Here is a 16,894-nt window from a genome sequence, read left to right as displayed (position 1 = left end):
ATAATAAAATATGGAAAGCAGTCTTACTGGGGTGAAAAATTTGAGACTAGACAAAGAATATTCAAATATTAATAGGCCATAATCTTAAATATTGTAGGTACCTCTGAACCAAACACCTCAAAACCTATATAGTATAAATGAAAAGTATTCAAGGAAGAACAGCAAGGATAAATGAAAAGAGTCAGTTCAGGAATAGTCTTTTACAGAATCTTGAACTACCCAGATTCCTTTGATTTGTACCAATCAGTTACAATGGATGCTGAGCAGTTAAACCTGAAAAAAAATCCAAGACAAGAACTAAAGTGCATAACTTAGGACTCTGCACATGATGGCAAAGCAAATTTTTAATCTGTAGAGTCTGGCATCAAAGATTCTGTAAGCCAGAAGTCATACAGTTTCTTACTAATGGTATTTCAATTATCTTGAAGCTTTTATTTGAGTGGTAAGCTGTAGCAACTGAATTATGATGTTTCCATATCATAACATGATAACACCTTTACTAACAGAAAAGAAACCCAAGTCTCCAGGATCTTTCAAAGAGCCCCCTATCTTTTTTAAAAATTGATGCTAATTTAGATCTGCTCTTTAATGCAACTTAGTTGCCATGAAGCTAAAGAAAGAATTTACATAAAACTGGAAGACTGATTTCCTTATATTTAAAAATGGGATTTCAGCAACAGTTGCAACATGAAAATGCCAACTATGAAATAATTTTTAAGCTTAGACTAAGGAAAACAGAGGACAACAGCACTAGCCAAGGATGATACTGAAAGAAAATAAGCATTACAGCTGTATCACAGAACAACCACCTCCTGCTGAATATGAATGTACCAGACTGATACATTTCATAAAAGGTACTTTCTGTGTGGGGGTTTTTTGGTTGTTTTAAATATTACATAACACCTCCAAGTCTGTGGAAGCAACACAAGTCAAAGACAACAGTAGTACAGTTGGAAAAATTGCACCTAAGTATTCATACTCCCATCTAGGACAAATTAGTATCACCATGTGGAGATAGAGACAGCCTATTACTAATTACACTTTGACTGACTAACTCCAAATAAAAATTTCATATCCATTCTAGCTACTGGAAATAAAATCAGATCAAACTATCACTGTTGCAAATGTTAGAACAAACTTATCTGTAAAGATTTCTGAATTTAATCTTTGGGACTTCAATCTGAAGTAAGTTGAAAGTCTATTTCAACACAGAAATTCAGAAATTCCAATTATATATGGCCTTTTCAAGACATTTCTTTAGTTGTGAGTTAGAATCTGTAAGAATTATTTATACTGCACTTCCTCCATGTCCTTTCTCTTCTATATTTGTTTACCTTGTATCAGTACTATTATTCACTTGTTAATCTTGAGCTCTTTTGACTAGATTCATATTAAAAGGACATTATTAGATATGAAATTATATTAATAGACTTTAAACAGAATAGGAAGCAACTTCTTTGAGGGTATATAAACATGATACATTTAAACCTCAAGAAATTCAGAGATGATTTTACTTAGCATTATTTTCCACAATAGGCTCTCAGGCCATTCCAAATTACAAAAAAAAAAAAAAAGGATTGAAGAAATTCTATACAGCAACAATGCTGAAATAATCGACAGCAGCATTTTATCAAAAGATGTATATCTAAACAAATCATTTCAGTCGTGATTCCTCATGATATAGAAAAACTCACAAAACAATGTACTTCAGAAAATGCCACTTTAGATTTACTTATGGAAACTACGAAATAATTCGAGACTTTTCTTTGAAGTTCATGGTAAAACTAGCTTTTCCTCAACTGACCCTGTCTATAAGAGCTCTATTATATATATACCATTACTCTAGTTTTCCAGGTAATATATTAACATTAAAATAAAGAAAAAGGAAAGGCCTATGATGTTTTTAGCAAAGTTAGAATTAAAACTAACTCCATACCTCTGGTGTGAGAAATTTTTCAACCCGTTTGGCTATAAAGTTTTTCTCCAATATGGAGTTTACTGATGGTCTATTCCTAGGATTCCTTTTAAACAGCTGTGACAGCAGATTACGTAGGTCATAGGAGTAATGCATAGACACAGGAGGAAAAGGTCCAGAGATTATCTTCAGGACCAAGTTCTTCATGTTACCAGCTTCAAACTGTATCACACAAGGAACAGAACAGTTATTCTTATCACCTGTCCACATGCAAGGCTGCACATACAGATGATGAGGAAGCCAAACTAACAGTGCACCTTCCTTTCCCTCAACACACACATTTTCAAGGTCAACACCAGCAGTTCAAAATAATCTGTTGCCAAGTGTTCAAATTAAAATTCCAGTTAAAAATACATCACAATACAGGTATTTCATACTATGGAGACATAACGTTGCTAACAAGCAATTACCTCCCTCCAGATCTAGACTGACAATGATATATAACTAGGGAAAAAATAATTATCTGCTTGATCTCCTCTTCCAAAGCCTTTGAACCACAACATGCCTTCTGCCTCTTTTAGCAACCCCCCATTTCAAATTACAGAATGTAAAGTAGTCACACTCATTCAGGATGAAATCCAAGGGAATGCTCGGACTTCAGTTTAAGCTCAGATAACAGAGGGAACCATTTCAATTCCTTTGTACAATAAAAAGAATATAGTATGTATCACCCAGCTTACAGAAAACAAATTGTTGACATCAACTCTCAGAAATTAAACCTTGTCAGAAGTGTTGCCACATAAAAGACCCATCAAGAAGAAATTACAAAAGCTGGAAGTGAAATTAAATTCTTATCCCTTGAAAATATTTCTTTCCATTTCATGTTGTTATAATATTTTTCTTTTAATAAAAATAGCTACTAAGAAGCTCCAAAAAAACCACCAAAATCCACAAAAAAAATCCAAAATAGGACAGAAAAACACCCAAACATTTTCTTCTCTTCCTAACTGAAAAATGGACAATGAAGACATACTCTTCAGACTATACACACACATAGACAGAAGAAGAAAAAATTGGAAAAAGGTGACTCTTCCACCTTGGGAATTTTTTCTAAGCACTATTTACGTTCTAAACAGAAATACATTAATCCATCTGCAAAAAAGCAGAATCCAAATTCAGATTTTCGATGAAGGTTTCAGTAAATTCAAGCTTTTTTGGGAATAAAACCCAGCCCAACCAAGCAAAAACCCCCCAAACAACAACAAAACAACAAAACCAGCAAAAACCCCAAACCAACCAAACAAAAAAACCCACAAATATCCCCCACTATTCCTAGTATCCTTTACTATTACACCTAACAATTTTTTCAGCTAATACCATCCATTAAAAACAAAAGTGCCAAGACAGCTGAGAGATTGGCATGGAACAAAACACCAATGAAAAGTCCTGGTTGGCACAGGAAGTGGAGATGAAAATGCTGAAGGTAATTTTCAAACAGCTACCATGAAAGCATTTCATCAACTAAAATACAGCTGCATAACATCAGAAATAAATTCTGTTTGAAATCACTATTCTTTTATAGACACTAAGTTTCTACTTACCGCATGTTTAAGTGTACACATTTCATAGAGAACACAACCAAGGGCCCAGATATCACTAAATCAAAGAGAACACATTACTTTAAAACTTAGTTCTAGGTTAACATTGCCAGTTAACTTGTACCTCTGAAGAGAAAAGGGTGGATTTTTGAGTATGCACAAGCCCCCCTCTATGGACTTCTTTGACCCTGCAAAACCCCAAGGAAACAAAAATACCAAAACCAATTCATCAACTAAAATAAGGCCACCCTGAAAATCAGATGATGTTATTTTGGCTTCTGATTTACAACCATCTTAGCTACAGAAATCAGACAAAATATGGACAAAGGCTTTTTTGTTTAAATATATACATTTGCCTGAGGTCTTTGAATTAAACAAATAAAATCAAAGACACCTTCATCACCAAATACAATTCATAAAGTTAATTTATTCTGTTTAGCAGTGACTAAACTTACCCTCATTCATTACAGGATTTGGTTAGAACACCATTGGATAATAAACCCCATACAGAAGAAATTAAAATTGTAGTAATTTTTATCTCCTTAGAAATCCATTGAAATTAGTACAAGGCATTCACAGCAATGAATGCAACAGTTTGGTGCTGTGGAAGGGTAACTTACTAACATTTAATTATTACCATTTAATTACTCTGGGGACACTTGTTACCAGGTACAGGCTGCTGCCAGGGCAGCAAAGGCATAAACGAGGTATCTGCAGCAAGCTGAGCCACCCGTCTATGCACATCACGTGCTCAGATAATCAAATTATTGTGTTTCATCCTTAACAGCGTTTCACATTGGAAGTGCATAAACAAAGGCAGTACAAGCACTGTGCAGATAAGCAAAAGTAGAGCCACAATTAAGGACAAAGCTATATCTAGAACTTGGAGCATTAAGCTAAGTCATCTCTCCGTGACATTGCTTTCTACTTCAGACCTACTAAGGTACCACCTCTAGAGTGAAGCTCAGTACCTAGCTGGGTAAGAGACAAACTAACAGATGCTCACCATCATTTGATTAGAACAGCTTTAGATTCCTAAAAGAGCTTATTTTCGTCTTTTTATCAAAAATGTTTCATAAAATCCTTATTAGTACCTTTTATTGTTGTAAGGCTTGTTCTGACATATTTCAGGTGACAAATAGTATGGTGTTCCTATGCAAGTGCGTGCCAGCTCTGCAGTACTAAGACAAAAACAAGGATGGATGTTAACTGGTTAACTCACATGAAGTGCACAGACTGTGTTTTCCTTCATCAAAGCAATTGAAATTAAGTCACAAGAAAAACAGTATCAAAAAGGAGTTACCTGTTCAGAACTCTGGCAATTCCAAAATCTCCCAGCTGTATTGTTCCATCTTTGGTTAAAAATATATTCTTGATATGACAAGATATAACAGAAACATTAAGAAGTCTATTAATTAAAATATTCATACAATTGCACACTTTTTATTCTCTACATGTTTTGAGAAGAAGAAAGTTTTCTACCATTCAATTCCCCTGAAGTAATTGTTACTTACTACTATGGAACACCAGACTTATACAACTCCTACTTCATTAATAGAGAAAGCACTACTTCACATTGTCAAACAATCTTTTCTGTCCCCACACACAAATACATGAGTAACACTTGTAGTTTTAGCAAATAGCCTCATCTGTTTGTATAAATATATAAATCTCCTGCAGACTGAAGAAGTGTTTTCAGTATTAGAAATGTTTCCATAACAAACTAGGAAGATCTGAATGCAATCACTTTGAAAGACAACTCAGTTGAAAAATTGCCACCTACATACCTGTGACTTTATGTCCCGATGTAAGATTTTTCTATCATGTATGTGTTTTAGTGCTAAACATATTTGTACAAACCAATCCAGAATCTATTAATAAAAGAAAATGCAACATTAACTTCATCATTTATCTGAAAACTTCCCCACTTAGAAGATAATATCAAATCAGATTTTAACTATGGATTTTACCTTCCTTCCCCCCTTACCTACTTCATTTAAACCAAAGAATAATTAAAAACTTAATAGTACTGTCACTATAACACAAACATTTTAATAAAAGATGCTTATTACCCAAATTTGATATTAAGCTAGAGACCACTATTTTCATTATGAATTACAAACCTAGCAGAGGTATGCCACATGGATTTGACTGGCTAAGATGCCTGAGATATGGAACTTGCAAATTAAAAGATTGTACTTTTGCTGCAGCCAATACAAGTCTTCCTGCTCTCAGTTAATTGACCAAGAGTCCTAGGAAGCCTACTGATGCTTGCAGAAACTTATTCTACGTACAGTAATTTTGTGTGTCCCACCTTAAAAAGAAAAGTATTACAAAGTAGACTTTAATGAGAAAAGCAACAAACATCTAACTTAAAGATTATGAACAAGCCAACAATGCCCTTTTTTGGGTAAATTTGCAAAAATCACAATTTAAGAAGTGACTAATGACAAGAACTTTGCCATGTGAACAGTAGTTTTACATTCACTACTTAGAAGTACATATGTGACAAAATTATAGTATAATGCAAGGCATAATTTTCACTTTTCCACTTGAAGTCCTTCTTGTAAAAGTGAGATCAAATGAGAAAATGAAAAGTTTTACAAATTATATCCCAAATGTTTAATATACTACTAAGACTTTTCAGTTCCAGGTAAATTGAGATCCTACTGGATGCAGACACAAAAGCATAGAAACAATTAATAAGCAAAGAAACATATCAGTCCTAACAAAAAACCCACCCCGAATCCTACATAACATATTTTTATTTAATTTAATCAAATCTGTACTTAAAATCCTCTCATTTATTCCAAACTATGTCACTCCTCTTTCACTAAAAAATAATTTATAACCAGTTTTGTGGCAAAAGAAAATATATTGCAAGTATATCAGCAGAATATTAAATTTTTATTAAAGGCAAAATTAACTTTTGAATGATGCCAACTCCATATTTCATATTACTGTACTTACAAAGTACATTTTTTATACTTATGACACATTAAAATCAGTATTACAATACAAAAATCCTATGCCTTTAAATTTTTAAAAACTTTAAAAATTATTTCAGAGGTTTAAGGATACTCATGTTGTCTTTCAGTATTTTTCATGTCTCAGATTTGGTTTACTTCACTAGAGATCCAACTTTTAAAAGCATCTTATACATAGAGAAAAAATCTCAAGAAACATATCCAGGACTTTCAACCATATTTTCTTTCTGAGGTTTTTTTTGTGCAGTTGTTCTTTTCATTTGTGGTTTCGTTTGGTTTTGTTTTTTAATGACACTACATTGACCAATAGTAACAAGACTATCTGTTTGAGAATAGTCTTTTAGATTAAGCAACCTCATCTATAATTTGAACAAAAATAATTTCAAATTCATGAAAAAGTATCCTGCAACAAAACACTGTAACAGCAGTTTGCTGTTACCTGATCTTCAGAGAACAGGATTCCTTTCTGGGCATTTATCTTTTTAAATAGGTCTCCTCCTTCACAGTAATCCATCACTATGTACAGACAGCCATTTTCTGTAAGGTAAAAGACAAAGTATTTCAAAAAGACAAAAGCAAGACCCTTCTTTACTTAACTTTCTAAATATCTTTACCACAGTCACAGAAAAAGCAACAAACATTTACTTTTTCACATGCAGCTTCAGATATAATTTACTAGTCCATTTTTTCAAACTTCAAGCAAAAATATGTTTATTATTTTGAGTTTCAAAACCTGATTTTTCCATTTTGGTAACACTGGACTATTTTGATAGGGAGGGAAAAGAATTACATCTACTGAATCAATGCTCCAACATGGCGCTGAAAACCACTAAAAAATTAAAGGTGCCATTTTATGAATGCAATATAAAACCAATCTTTAAACTTCTTTCAAACATCCTATAGATCCCCCTACCCTAAAGGGATCTTAAGTTGCCTCTATTTGCCTTCTTCTTTCTTCGAATTTTACCTGAACTTGCTAGAACATGACAGCCATCAGCTTTTGTACTAGACATGCAGTTTATTTCAGTCTGAAGAACAGTAAGAGAACTTCCAGCAGACAATGAGATGGAAACAATTATTTTCTCATTTTTGAATGAAATCTCATGAGACTAAAAAAAATCCCATGCAAGTTTCCAGTAGGAGGTATGAACAAACATAATACATTTCATTCAAAGTTATGGTTTTCCCAGTTACTGATGAAAAAACAGATTAGGCAGAAGCAAATTGTAAGTTGCCACGAGCGTAAGAACTACGCTACTCACATACTAGGCATGATTTTGAGAAGAGATGAATAACTGCAGAAAATCAGTCACATGCTGCTCAAAAGAAAAAGAACTCCTATTTTATGAAAAAGTTAGTCACAACACTTAAAAACCTTTGAATTAAAATAAATTGAATCATCTAAGTCACTGAAATTTCACTCACATAGAATGCTTCTGAAATCTGCCTTTCAAAACATCAAACCCTTAAAATTTCTCTGTTTGGTTATTTTATTATTATCTTTCATTAGTGTTATTTTAAAAGATGATTCTATAAGTCTAGATTTCTTGCACATCTATTGCTGAAATAATTTTCTTCTAGGAACTTTATATTCAATGTATTCCAAGTCAATGTGTTCTGGCAATAAAGATGCAACACAAAGTCTTGTGAATTATGGATTACAGGATCTACCTCATAAGACAAAAGCAGTCCTGAAGAACAGCCCTCTACCACAATGAAGAAAGCAGTGTGCATTTATAAACCAGAAGTGTGGCTGTGTAATATGACATCACAAAAATCTAACTTAATGAAAAGATAAAGTGAAAGCCCCAGGCAAAACACATAAGAAAGTTAGCAGAAAGGAAGGAAAGGAGAAGAGACCAAAATCTCTAAACAGCAGTTCAAATAATATTTAGGGGCTTTAAATAATATTTTAACTTTTATAATAAGCTTTTGGAATCTTTTTTCTGTCCTGCCCATTTCCCAAGACATTGACTGTGAAGACAATGCAGAATTATATTTCTCCTTCCTTCACTGCCTGATGAAGTAAACAGTCCCATCTATTTTCCCAGCTCTGAAAGCAACTATATGGTTGCAGTTACTGAAGACTGAACTCTAAGACAACAGACTTGGACATAAAATTGCCCTTGCTAGGTTATCAATATCCAAATTTAGACTGTAATTTAACCTACACAAATTTATCCTACACAAGCATTCCAGTTGCTCGGGTATATTCAAGGAGACCTATGCTCTGGAGAAACAAAAGAATATCTTTCCTTTAAGCAACAACCAAAACCAAAAGTGCATGTAAAGTTATAGTCATGAATATTTGTTGCCCTTTTTCTTGAATTATTATTATTTTTAAATGTGGATGGGAATTCTGAAAAAATATGGAAAATAACTGAAGTAAGTAATAAGGGCACAAAAAATACTGATCAAAGAGAGAATAGACTAAGTGCAGTAAGAAGTGCACAGAGTCACTCATGTCACTTCAGGTTCTACTGTATTAGTTTATCTTACCTTCAAATGACTCCCGATACAGGACAATATTTGGGTGTTTCATGTTAGCCAAAACAGCAACTTCTCTCCTTGATTCTTCTCTCTCCTTATTTGACATCTTCAGAATGAAAATAATGATTTGTGAGAACAGAAATACAAAAAGAATGGACCAGGAATTTATTAATAATAATCACTTACCTTAGAGATGTTTATTTCTTTAATGACATACTGTTGGCCATTCTCTTTAGCTTTGACAAGTATTGCTTTCCCAAAGGATCCTTCTCCAATCTTCCGTACTTTGATATATTTATCCATAGTTCTCGTCTTAAGGCATCCTTACTTGAGTACTGGAAAAACAAACCAACAAACACAAAAAAACCCACATGAGTATATTTAATTAGGTGTACTTAGTGATTTAGCCTGATCAGGGCATGGTAATTTTTTTTAAACTCAAAATGTTGATCCATTTGTCTCTTCAGTTCATTTTCTGTACATCATCTACTCTTAGTCTCAATTCTATTTTGGTACAGTTGGCTTATTTTGGGCCAACAAGGGCTGCATAACTAAAACCTGTTTTTGACTAAAAAGGATCTGTTTTGTCTTTAAATGTGCAATCAGTGCCAAGGCTTCTGATTCAGCTCACACACAAACACCATAGAGCTATAGCACCTGGTTAAAAATGTTTTATTCAGCTTGAATTGGAAGAAACACAATGGAGGTGAGGGGAATTCCTGTGCATTGTTTCTTAAGCACTAAATCCAGCTTTTTTATCACTATAATGAAGCCAAAAATGGCCTGAATTCAACAGATCCCCATCACATTTCAAATCATTATTCAATATAGAGAGATGTGGCCATAAGCCTGACTGAAAGACTCGTTTCATGTTGCATATAAAACAAATAATCACAAAATGGCACAAATCCCTATTTTTCATGTACTATCTGACCATTTAGACTACTTTCTCAGATTAAAAGGAGTACTCAGGTGAATTTTTATGGTGTTTAAGCTTCTATACTAAAAATTATTTTGGTAAAAACAGGACACTAGAGAGGTGCAAGCAGAAGCTATGGTAATACACAGATGTGTCAGAATAGCACGATGAAAGGGCAAAACAAAGACCAAAGTGACAAATGTCTGAGCAAATTCTCAGTAGACTAAAAGATTATATTTTTTAAAGCAAAAAGAGCTCTCATACCCTGAAGAAGTCTCTGTAAGCTGAAAAAGACAAAAGCATCCTAAGATTTTCTTCACTTAAGCCTCAGTTGCAAGAGCTAATAGCATTTTTGCACCCAGCTTCCTTCCAACAGGAGATCCTAGTAGCTTAGATCCAAACTTCACACACATCAGAGGTCTCACAATCAGGGTCTCTGCTCAATTTCATTTTTTTTTTTTACAGAATTACCATGTACTAGACACAGATGCCGCTTAACAGGACCCATACCATGAAAGCAGACTTAAAATGAATAAGCCTGATAAGCATAACAAGACAAAACAAGAGAGATCTAAAGTAATCTGTTCTGGAAAAGAGGAGATGCAAAGCCTACTAAGACTAACTACCAGGAAAGTAAAAAGTTAAAATTACAGGCCTGCAGTGTCTTGGTGAGGTTGTTTTTTTCTCTTACAGTACATAAAGATAGTTTAATATAAAGCTGGACTTCTAAACATAAGAAGGTGTTGGTACTATCTTCAATATTCTCTTTCAGGCAACAGTAAAAGCACAGCAGGTGTGACACAATTTGAACTTTGCATGACTCTACTGAAGTTCTCTTCCTACCCTACTTTATGAAACAACCAGAATTGTTCTACAGTTAAAACAGCTACATTAAGCATAGCTTAGGGCTGGTTCTGCATGCTGCCCCGTGCAAATACAAATGGGCAGTAACCACCCTTTGGGCGAGAAGTTACAGTTCAGTCAAAGCAGGTATATAATCTTCCATGAGTTACATAGCTTATTTTTACATGTGGCAAGGGAAAATTAGACGTCCAGAGGAAGGACATCAGCGCTGACAGGGCGTTGTCTTTTCAAGCCCAGGGCAGCAAGTCAGTTCATCGGACACACAGGAGAACTGCACAAGTCACACCCCGAGGCAGCCCGACCGACCGGAGCGCACGGCCAGGCCAGGGCCGCGCGTAAGGGGAGGTCCAGGCCAGGCCAGGGCAGGGGCCGAGCTGGGCCGCGCTCCGCAAGCGGCCCCGCCAGGCCGCCGCCCCCGCACAGCCAGAGGAAGCCGAGTACCGGGGCGAGAGGCGCGGCCGGGTACCGCCAGCCCCGGGGTGGCTGAAAGAGGCCATCCTCTACCTGTCCGGCTCCCAGCAGGGCGGCCCCGCCCGCCCCGTCCCCACCCCGCCTCAGCTTTCCCCGCGCCCGCCCCGGACCCACCCCGCCATACCTGCCCGCCGCGGCCACGACGGCCCAACCTGGCCTCGCGCCTGGCAAGGCCCCGCCCCCTCCGCTCCTATTGGCGGTCCCGCCCCGCAGCTTGATTCCCATTGGGCGAGCCCGCACCGGGGCGGGGCCCCGGCCCTGCCCGCCCGGTCCGCGTTAGCGGCACTTCACCCTGGTAACGCGCGGCCACGGTCACGTGACGGGCGGGGCGCGCGCGGGTGCCAGCGTTTTGGGGGAAACCCCCCCAAAACCGCTACAAGTGTTTCACGAGCGAGCCGGAACGGCGTACAGCCCGGCACCGGCGGTATGTGGCTGCCCCAGGACAGCCCTGGGCCGGGCTTCCCAGGGGGAAGCGTGACCCGGCGGGGCTGAGCGCAGCGCTTACCGGAGAGGGTCGGGCCGCACCTGTGGCACCTCCGTTCCCGACTCCAAAGCGCGCCTTAATGGCACCTATGGGCAAAAAGCCTCGTGATTCACAACGCGCTTTCTCAGTCCGAGTGCCACAGGGCACGGCGCCTTGCAGGCTTGTTAGCCTTGCACATAAGCGGACCAGCGAGCATTTTACTTAGGGGAAAAAAAACACCACCCCTTGACTTGACCCGTTTTGTTGGAACTTGCATTCGCCGTGTGTTAAGTGGACCCCACAGTGGCCTCAGCACTTCGGCTGGCAGTACCCAGGAGCTCCGTGCTGAGCCCGACACCTGCGTTTTCTCTGCAGGTAAAACCCTTAAGTTCTCGGGGTCTCCGCAGCGCCTGGAATTTCGAGGCGGCGCAGTGTAGCCCGAAGCCGAACGATGCCGCGATGTACCCGGCACTCTCTGCCTGCTTTACCTGGGAAACCGCCTGCACCCCGTTGTGAAGCGCGGGACTGTCCTGTTTCCCCCTGGGCCCTCAACCCGCCCTCGCAGCGAGGGAGCCCGGCAGGGGCCCCTCCCGCGCCTCCGGGAAGCCGCGCCCCTCCGCGGGAGCGGGGGACGAGCCCGCGCCGGGCGGACCGCGGGAAGCAGAATCAGCAGTGACGGCGATGCTGACCCCGGGGGCCCGACGGGCGCCGATTCTGCGCGGTGGGAATCCCCGCCCTCCCCGGGCCGAGGAGGCGGTGCCGGGCGGCGGAGCGGCCGCGGGTCCGGGGGCTGCGCCCGTGTCCGGCTGGCGCTCGGAGGGAGGATGAGCCAGCGCCTCCCCGGGGATCAGCGGGCGGCACCGCCCGCGCAGGTACGGGGAGGGGCGGGGCGGGGCAGGCTGGGGTTCCCCCGCGGCCCAGGGACACGGCAGGGGAGCGAGCGGGGCCGAGGCGGCGGGAGGAGGGGAGCGGAGTGGGCAGCCCCCGTTCGCCCAGCGGCTGCTGCGGCCCCGCCGGCGAAACGGCTCCGGCCGGCCGGGATCGGGAAGGGACGGACGTGGTATCCCTCACCTCGTCCGTGTGCCTCCCCCGAAAGGCCAGGATGAGGGGGAACATGCCCCGCGTGTTTACAGAGCGTAAACACGTAATGTTTGCACCCTGTCACCCCATCCCGATGTTCTTCCGGGCAGCGCTTGTGCTCATAGGGAAAGTGGGGGGCTCTGCGGCTTGGAATGTCCAGGGTCTCCTCCCCATGCAACCAGCGCTGGAAGGATTTTTCTGCATGAGTTGCTCTCTTTATATTGGCTCACGGGTTCGGCTGGTAGGACCGCTCTTAGACAAGGGAGAGAGGTAATGGGCTCTTGTTGGAGCCTCATAATTATATGGGTGTGCAGGTCAGCGAGGTTAAAACTGAATAGTGAGTGCATTCTTTCATATTATCTTCCCTACTTGTCCAAAATTATTCCCTGCCCTAGCCAAAACCGTGGAAATGGCTGTAAAACAAGTGTGTATCAATTCTCACTTAAAATGAACGGCTATGAATGTGACAGTGGAAAATTGTGTGCTGAGAGTGAACTGTGTTCTGTGTAGTGTAGTAAATTTGCTGTGTCACAATTTAAAGTACTAAACTAGGTAAAATAGGGCTTTACAACCAAATTTAAAAATGTTCTGTGTCTAACCTATGTTAGAATAGATGCTTATATATTTTTGACAACATACTGGTAAATGGTAGTCATTTGGGTTTGAAGACTTTAGCCTCATTTTTGAGTTTGTGGGACCTCTGAAATTTCTCTTCCGGAGTTTGTGGAAGAAATTGTCAGGTGAATTGGTGCTTTTAGATGCTTTTCTTTTTGGTGGACCTGTGGAGGGGTTTATTTTCAGTATCCCTTAGCAACAGAGATACTTCTTTGCAGATACAGCTATTTGAATGAAGGATGTGTTGGTATGACAGATTTGAAAGCAGATAGTCATCAAAACTGTTTCTCTATTTAAGAAAATGTCAATATGCTGTAATGTAGAATTAAAAAAAATATTTGTGCATTTTAGGAAACATACCTTTGTGAAGAATAATAAAAGAGAACTCACCAGCTGTCATTATCACTTTTGCTAAAATAAGTCTTTCACTAACTACTGTAAATTTGATGTCTTGTCTCTTTGGCTGGCAAGCAGATGTAAACTTGCTGCAAAGTTGTCAGAGTAGGAAGGAGTTCTGCTCTGGGAAAACTACAGGTAGCTTGAAACTCATAGTTTGAAACACAATGACTCTGCATCTCTCTGCAACACATGTGAAAACAGAATTTACATGGTGTTCAGAAAAATGGAGCTTGTTTCTTGTTTGCTTCTCTTTAGTATTGGTATGTGGTATGTCAGTCCTAAAAATTCTTTGCCTGATAATGATAGCTGTCATACACAATATGTATTGTAATGTTTCTAGAAACACATCTTCCTTGTTGTATTCCAAGGTTTTCTTTGCCCAATTTTTTACAATGCCGTCTTTGAGTGGTTTACTATTCCACTGTTCTCTCTCTGGTGCATACTTGCGACTTAAAGTAGTCCTGGGTAAAATTCCCCCCCTCTTCCTCCTCTCTTCTCCCCTTGTAATAAAAACAAGCCTATCCAAATTCTTGACCAAGAAAGACACTTGAAGCTGTTGGCCTTTGCTCTTTATGACTGCATTGCTCTGAATCTTTATTTTATGAATTTGTCATAATTTTTCTCATGACCATGTTCATACTTCCTGTTGTGCTCTGTTGCACACAAACATTTGTAGCAAATTGATGTTTGAGTAACCTGCATGTGAAAACCCACTCTACTGGTTACTCTATGAACAGAAGGGTCTGGCTGCGTAATATATTTTCTCCTGTTCACCGAATATACAATTTGGCTTCCTCCCCCTACACACTTTGCTTTGGGGTCTGTGTGTGTGTGTCTTATCTTGAACAGCAGAGTTGCATTACTTGAGTGTAAGTACTAAAGCTGGGACAGCTGTTCCAAGTTCACAATCATTGCCAAAAGGCATTCTAGGAACATTGAGATAGTTTTTTCCTGCTCTTCTTTAGCTGACTTCATATGCATGTGAATAGGTGTAACTGTACAGATCAAGGTTTCAGAGTAAAGTTTTATAATAATTTGGCAGTAGGGATATTTTTAACTTGGTCATAAATTAAAAAAGTATAATGGAAGCTCTGTTGCTGAAGAGATTTGTGCCAGAAGTGATAGTACCAATTTGAGTTAATTTCCTAATTCTCAGATTATTTTGCACGTTCCTAAATTTCTTGCTTTGGCACCTTCACAGCAGCAGTAACCCAATAAATTCCAAAGGTTGTCAGCAGTGGTACATCATGTGCATGGAACTGCCTTTGTACTCTCCCTGCTTATTTTCCCAAAACTAAGATTTCAGCTTAATGCCTGTGAGCAAGTTCCCAATTCTGCCCTCCTTGTTTCAGTTGTTCCCTTATATCATAACCTTAAAGCGCAGGTTCTGTGTTGTCTGACTTGCTAAAGCTGTTCAGGTGTCAGGTCAGCTTTTTACCTGTGCTTGTGGATTGAGGAGGCTCTGCAATACAATGCTTTGTGCTTGTTTATATGCCATGCTTTGCAAACTGAAGATGCTCAGGATAGTAGAAAGTTGACAATTACAAATTTTTAGAGTTGTTTAACTTGAAACTTGTTTTTGAACTTTGGAAGCCTTTATAAAAGATCATCTGAGAGAATAAAGTCTAGATGGAATAATGCTTATTTAAATTGATTATGATAAGAGGGTTGTAAACAGATTTTTTTTTTTTTCTGCTGGGAAATGTGCTCTGCTTTAAAAACAGAAACTGGAAAATGTAAATTGTTGAGATAGTAGTTATACTTGTAATTCATAGGCTACATGCATAAGAGAAAGAATTCTAGACAAAGCTGCTGAAATGGTTATGAATCTGTTTGCATCTGGGGTACCCTTATTAGTTTGTATTATGTAGTTGGTGGTCTTGAGTGTATATTCCTGGAAATGAATGTAAAGAACAGAATTTATAACTCCATAGTGGGTACCAGCAGTTACTTTTAATAACTTGGAGAGCATCTAGTCGGGTATTTTCCCCTTGAACTTTCTAGGCATTCAGCTGTTTTGTTTGTTAAGTATTTTCCTTAGACTTTCTAGTTACAGGATTGGACTCTGCTTACTTTGTGGGGCTAAGGAGGAATAGTAAATGAAAAAGTGAATTAACTTCAGTCCTGAAGCACAGACCCTTTGATAAAAATAACCTTCGCTGTTATTTTTTTCTCCTTATTTTTGATATGTTTTGATAAATTTCTCTAAAAAGTTCAGAGGAGATGAAGTACTCAAATGTGTGTTTTACATGTTCATACTGCAATAAGTACATCGAAGAAATGTTTCCTAATTGAAATAGTAAAAATGGCATTTCACTTCAGTACTTTGTTTAAATTTCAGATAGAGCTACTGGGGTGATTTAATATTTGACATCCTGCCAGTTTAAATTCAAGTACTTGTTTTCCTGAAAGATGTTTGTGTTTGAGTTCCTTCTACTTTTAGCTTCAAATTGGTGTTCTCTGCCAGATTTCTTGGATTTTGATGTGTTATCTGCAGTTTTTGATCTACTGCAGCTTTCCCCCCTGAGTTTTCTGCTTTTAATTTGTCTCCTTTATATGATGGGGAAAAAAAATTCTGTTCTCCATATGCTTCCAAACACATTCATTTTCTGATTTTGAAAACTGAATCTACAGATTTCCAGAGTATATATAGGAAAGAAAACTGAAGATTTCTTTAAATGTTATTTGACTTTTTTTGTTTCTAGTCTTGCAGACATCTTTAAGTTACTATCAGTCTTACAGACTTAACAGTTTTCATCTGTTTTGTGCTGAGACGCAAATATTCTTTTAACTTGGGCAGTAAAGCTTCAAGACACCTGAGAAGAACTAACAATCTGTGCACTAAGTACTTATGTCATTACCACAGTTAGAAAAAAAATCTCAGTTTTTATACCTAAGAAATTTTAAAGAATGTTTATTTTCTTTGGATAGGTAGAGAATGGCTTATTTTTAATAAATTTGATCTGTGAACTCAATTCTGTAAACTGATTCATCTCTGTGGTTGTATAACACATTTAAGATAACTTACCTTCTTTGCTGTCTGTTAGGTGAAAGCCTTTTAGTAAAGTACAGGTGATTTTTTTTTTTTTTGTA

General features: G+C 38.7%; 2 protein-coding genes across 17 annotated transcripts in view; one reads left to right on the top strand and one right to left on the bottom strand.

Moving 5' to 3' along the window:
* The window catches only part of NEK1 (NIMA related kinase 1), a 42,812-nt gene extending 30,537 nt beyond the window's left edge, over positions 1 to 12,275 (bottom strand). For 7 of the 14 annotated variants that reach the window (XM_053940333.1, XM_053940339.1, XM_053940337.1 and 4 more), the window contains exons 1-9: positions 12,196 to 12,274; positions 9,177 to 9,325; positions 9,000 to 9,096; positions 6,940 to 7,037; positions 5,301 to 5,384; positions 4,817 to 4,884; positions 4,608 to 4,694; positions 3,517 to 3,571; positions 1,937 to 2,137 (exon numbers count right to left, since the gene is read on the bottom strand). In XM_053940333.1, coding sequence (XP_053796308.1) covers positions 1,937 to 2,137; positions 3,517 to 3,571; positions 4,608 to 4,694; positions 4,817 to 4,884; positions 5,301 to 5,384; positions 6,940 to 7,037; positions 9,000 to 9,096; positions 9,177 to 9,293 — 807 coding nt within the window. In that variant the 5' untranslated portion in view covers positions 9,294 to 9,325; positions 12,196 to 12,274. Of the gene's footprint in view, positions 1 to 1,936; positions 2,138 to 3,516; positions 3,572 to 4,607; positions 4,695 to 4,816; positions 4,885 to 5,300; positions 5,385 to 6,939; positions 7,038 to 8,999; positions 9,097 to 9,176; positions 9,326 to 11,368; positions 11,408 to 11,749; positions 11,769 to 12,195 lie in introns of those variants that run through there. The other 7 variants (XM_053940345.1, XM_053940346.1, XM_053940343.1 and 4 more) reach the window with 5 other exon arrangements.
* A 218-nt stretch (positions 12,276 to 12,493) lies between these two features.
* Positions 12,494 to 16,894, top strand: part of CLCN3 (chloride voltage-gated channel 3) — a 59,316-nt gene continuing 54,915 nt past the window's right edge. For 2 of the 3 annotated variants that reach the window (XM_053940036.1, XM_053940034.1), the window contains exon 1: positions 12,494 to 12,579. The gene's annotated coding sequence lies outside the window, so the exon portion shown is untranslated. The remainder of the gene's footprint in view (positions 12,580 to 16,894) is intronic. The other variant, XM_053940037.1, reaches the window with a different exon arrangement.

The sequence above is a fragment of the Vidua chalybeata genome, chromosome 4, assembly GCF_026979565.1.
Source record: "Vidua chalybeata isolate OUT-0048 chromosome 4, bVidCha1 merged haplotype, whole genome shotgun sequence".
Classification (NCBI taxonomy): Eukaryota; Metazoa; Chordata; class Aves; order Passeriformes; family Viduidae; genus Vidua; species Vidua chalybeata.
Note: the sequence above shows the minus strand (reverse complement) of the source record. Positions and strands in the feature narration are given on the sequence as shown.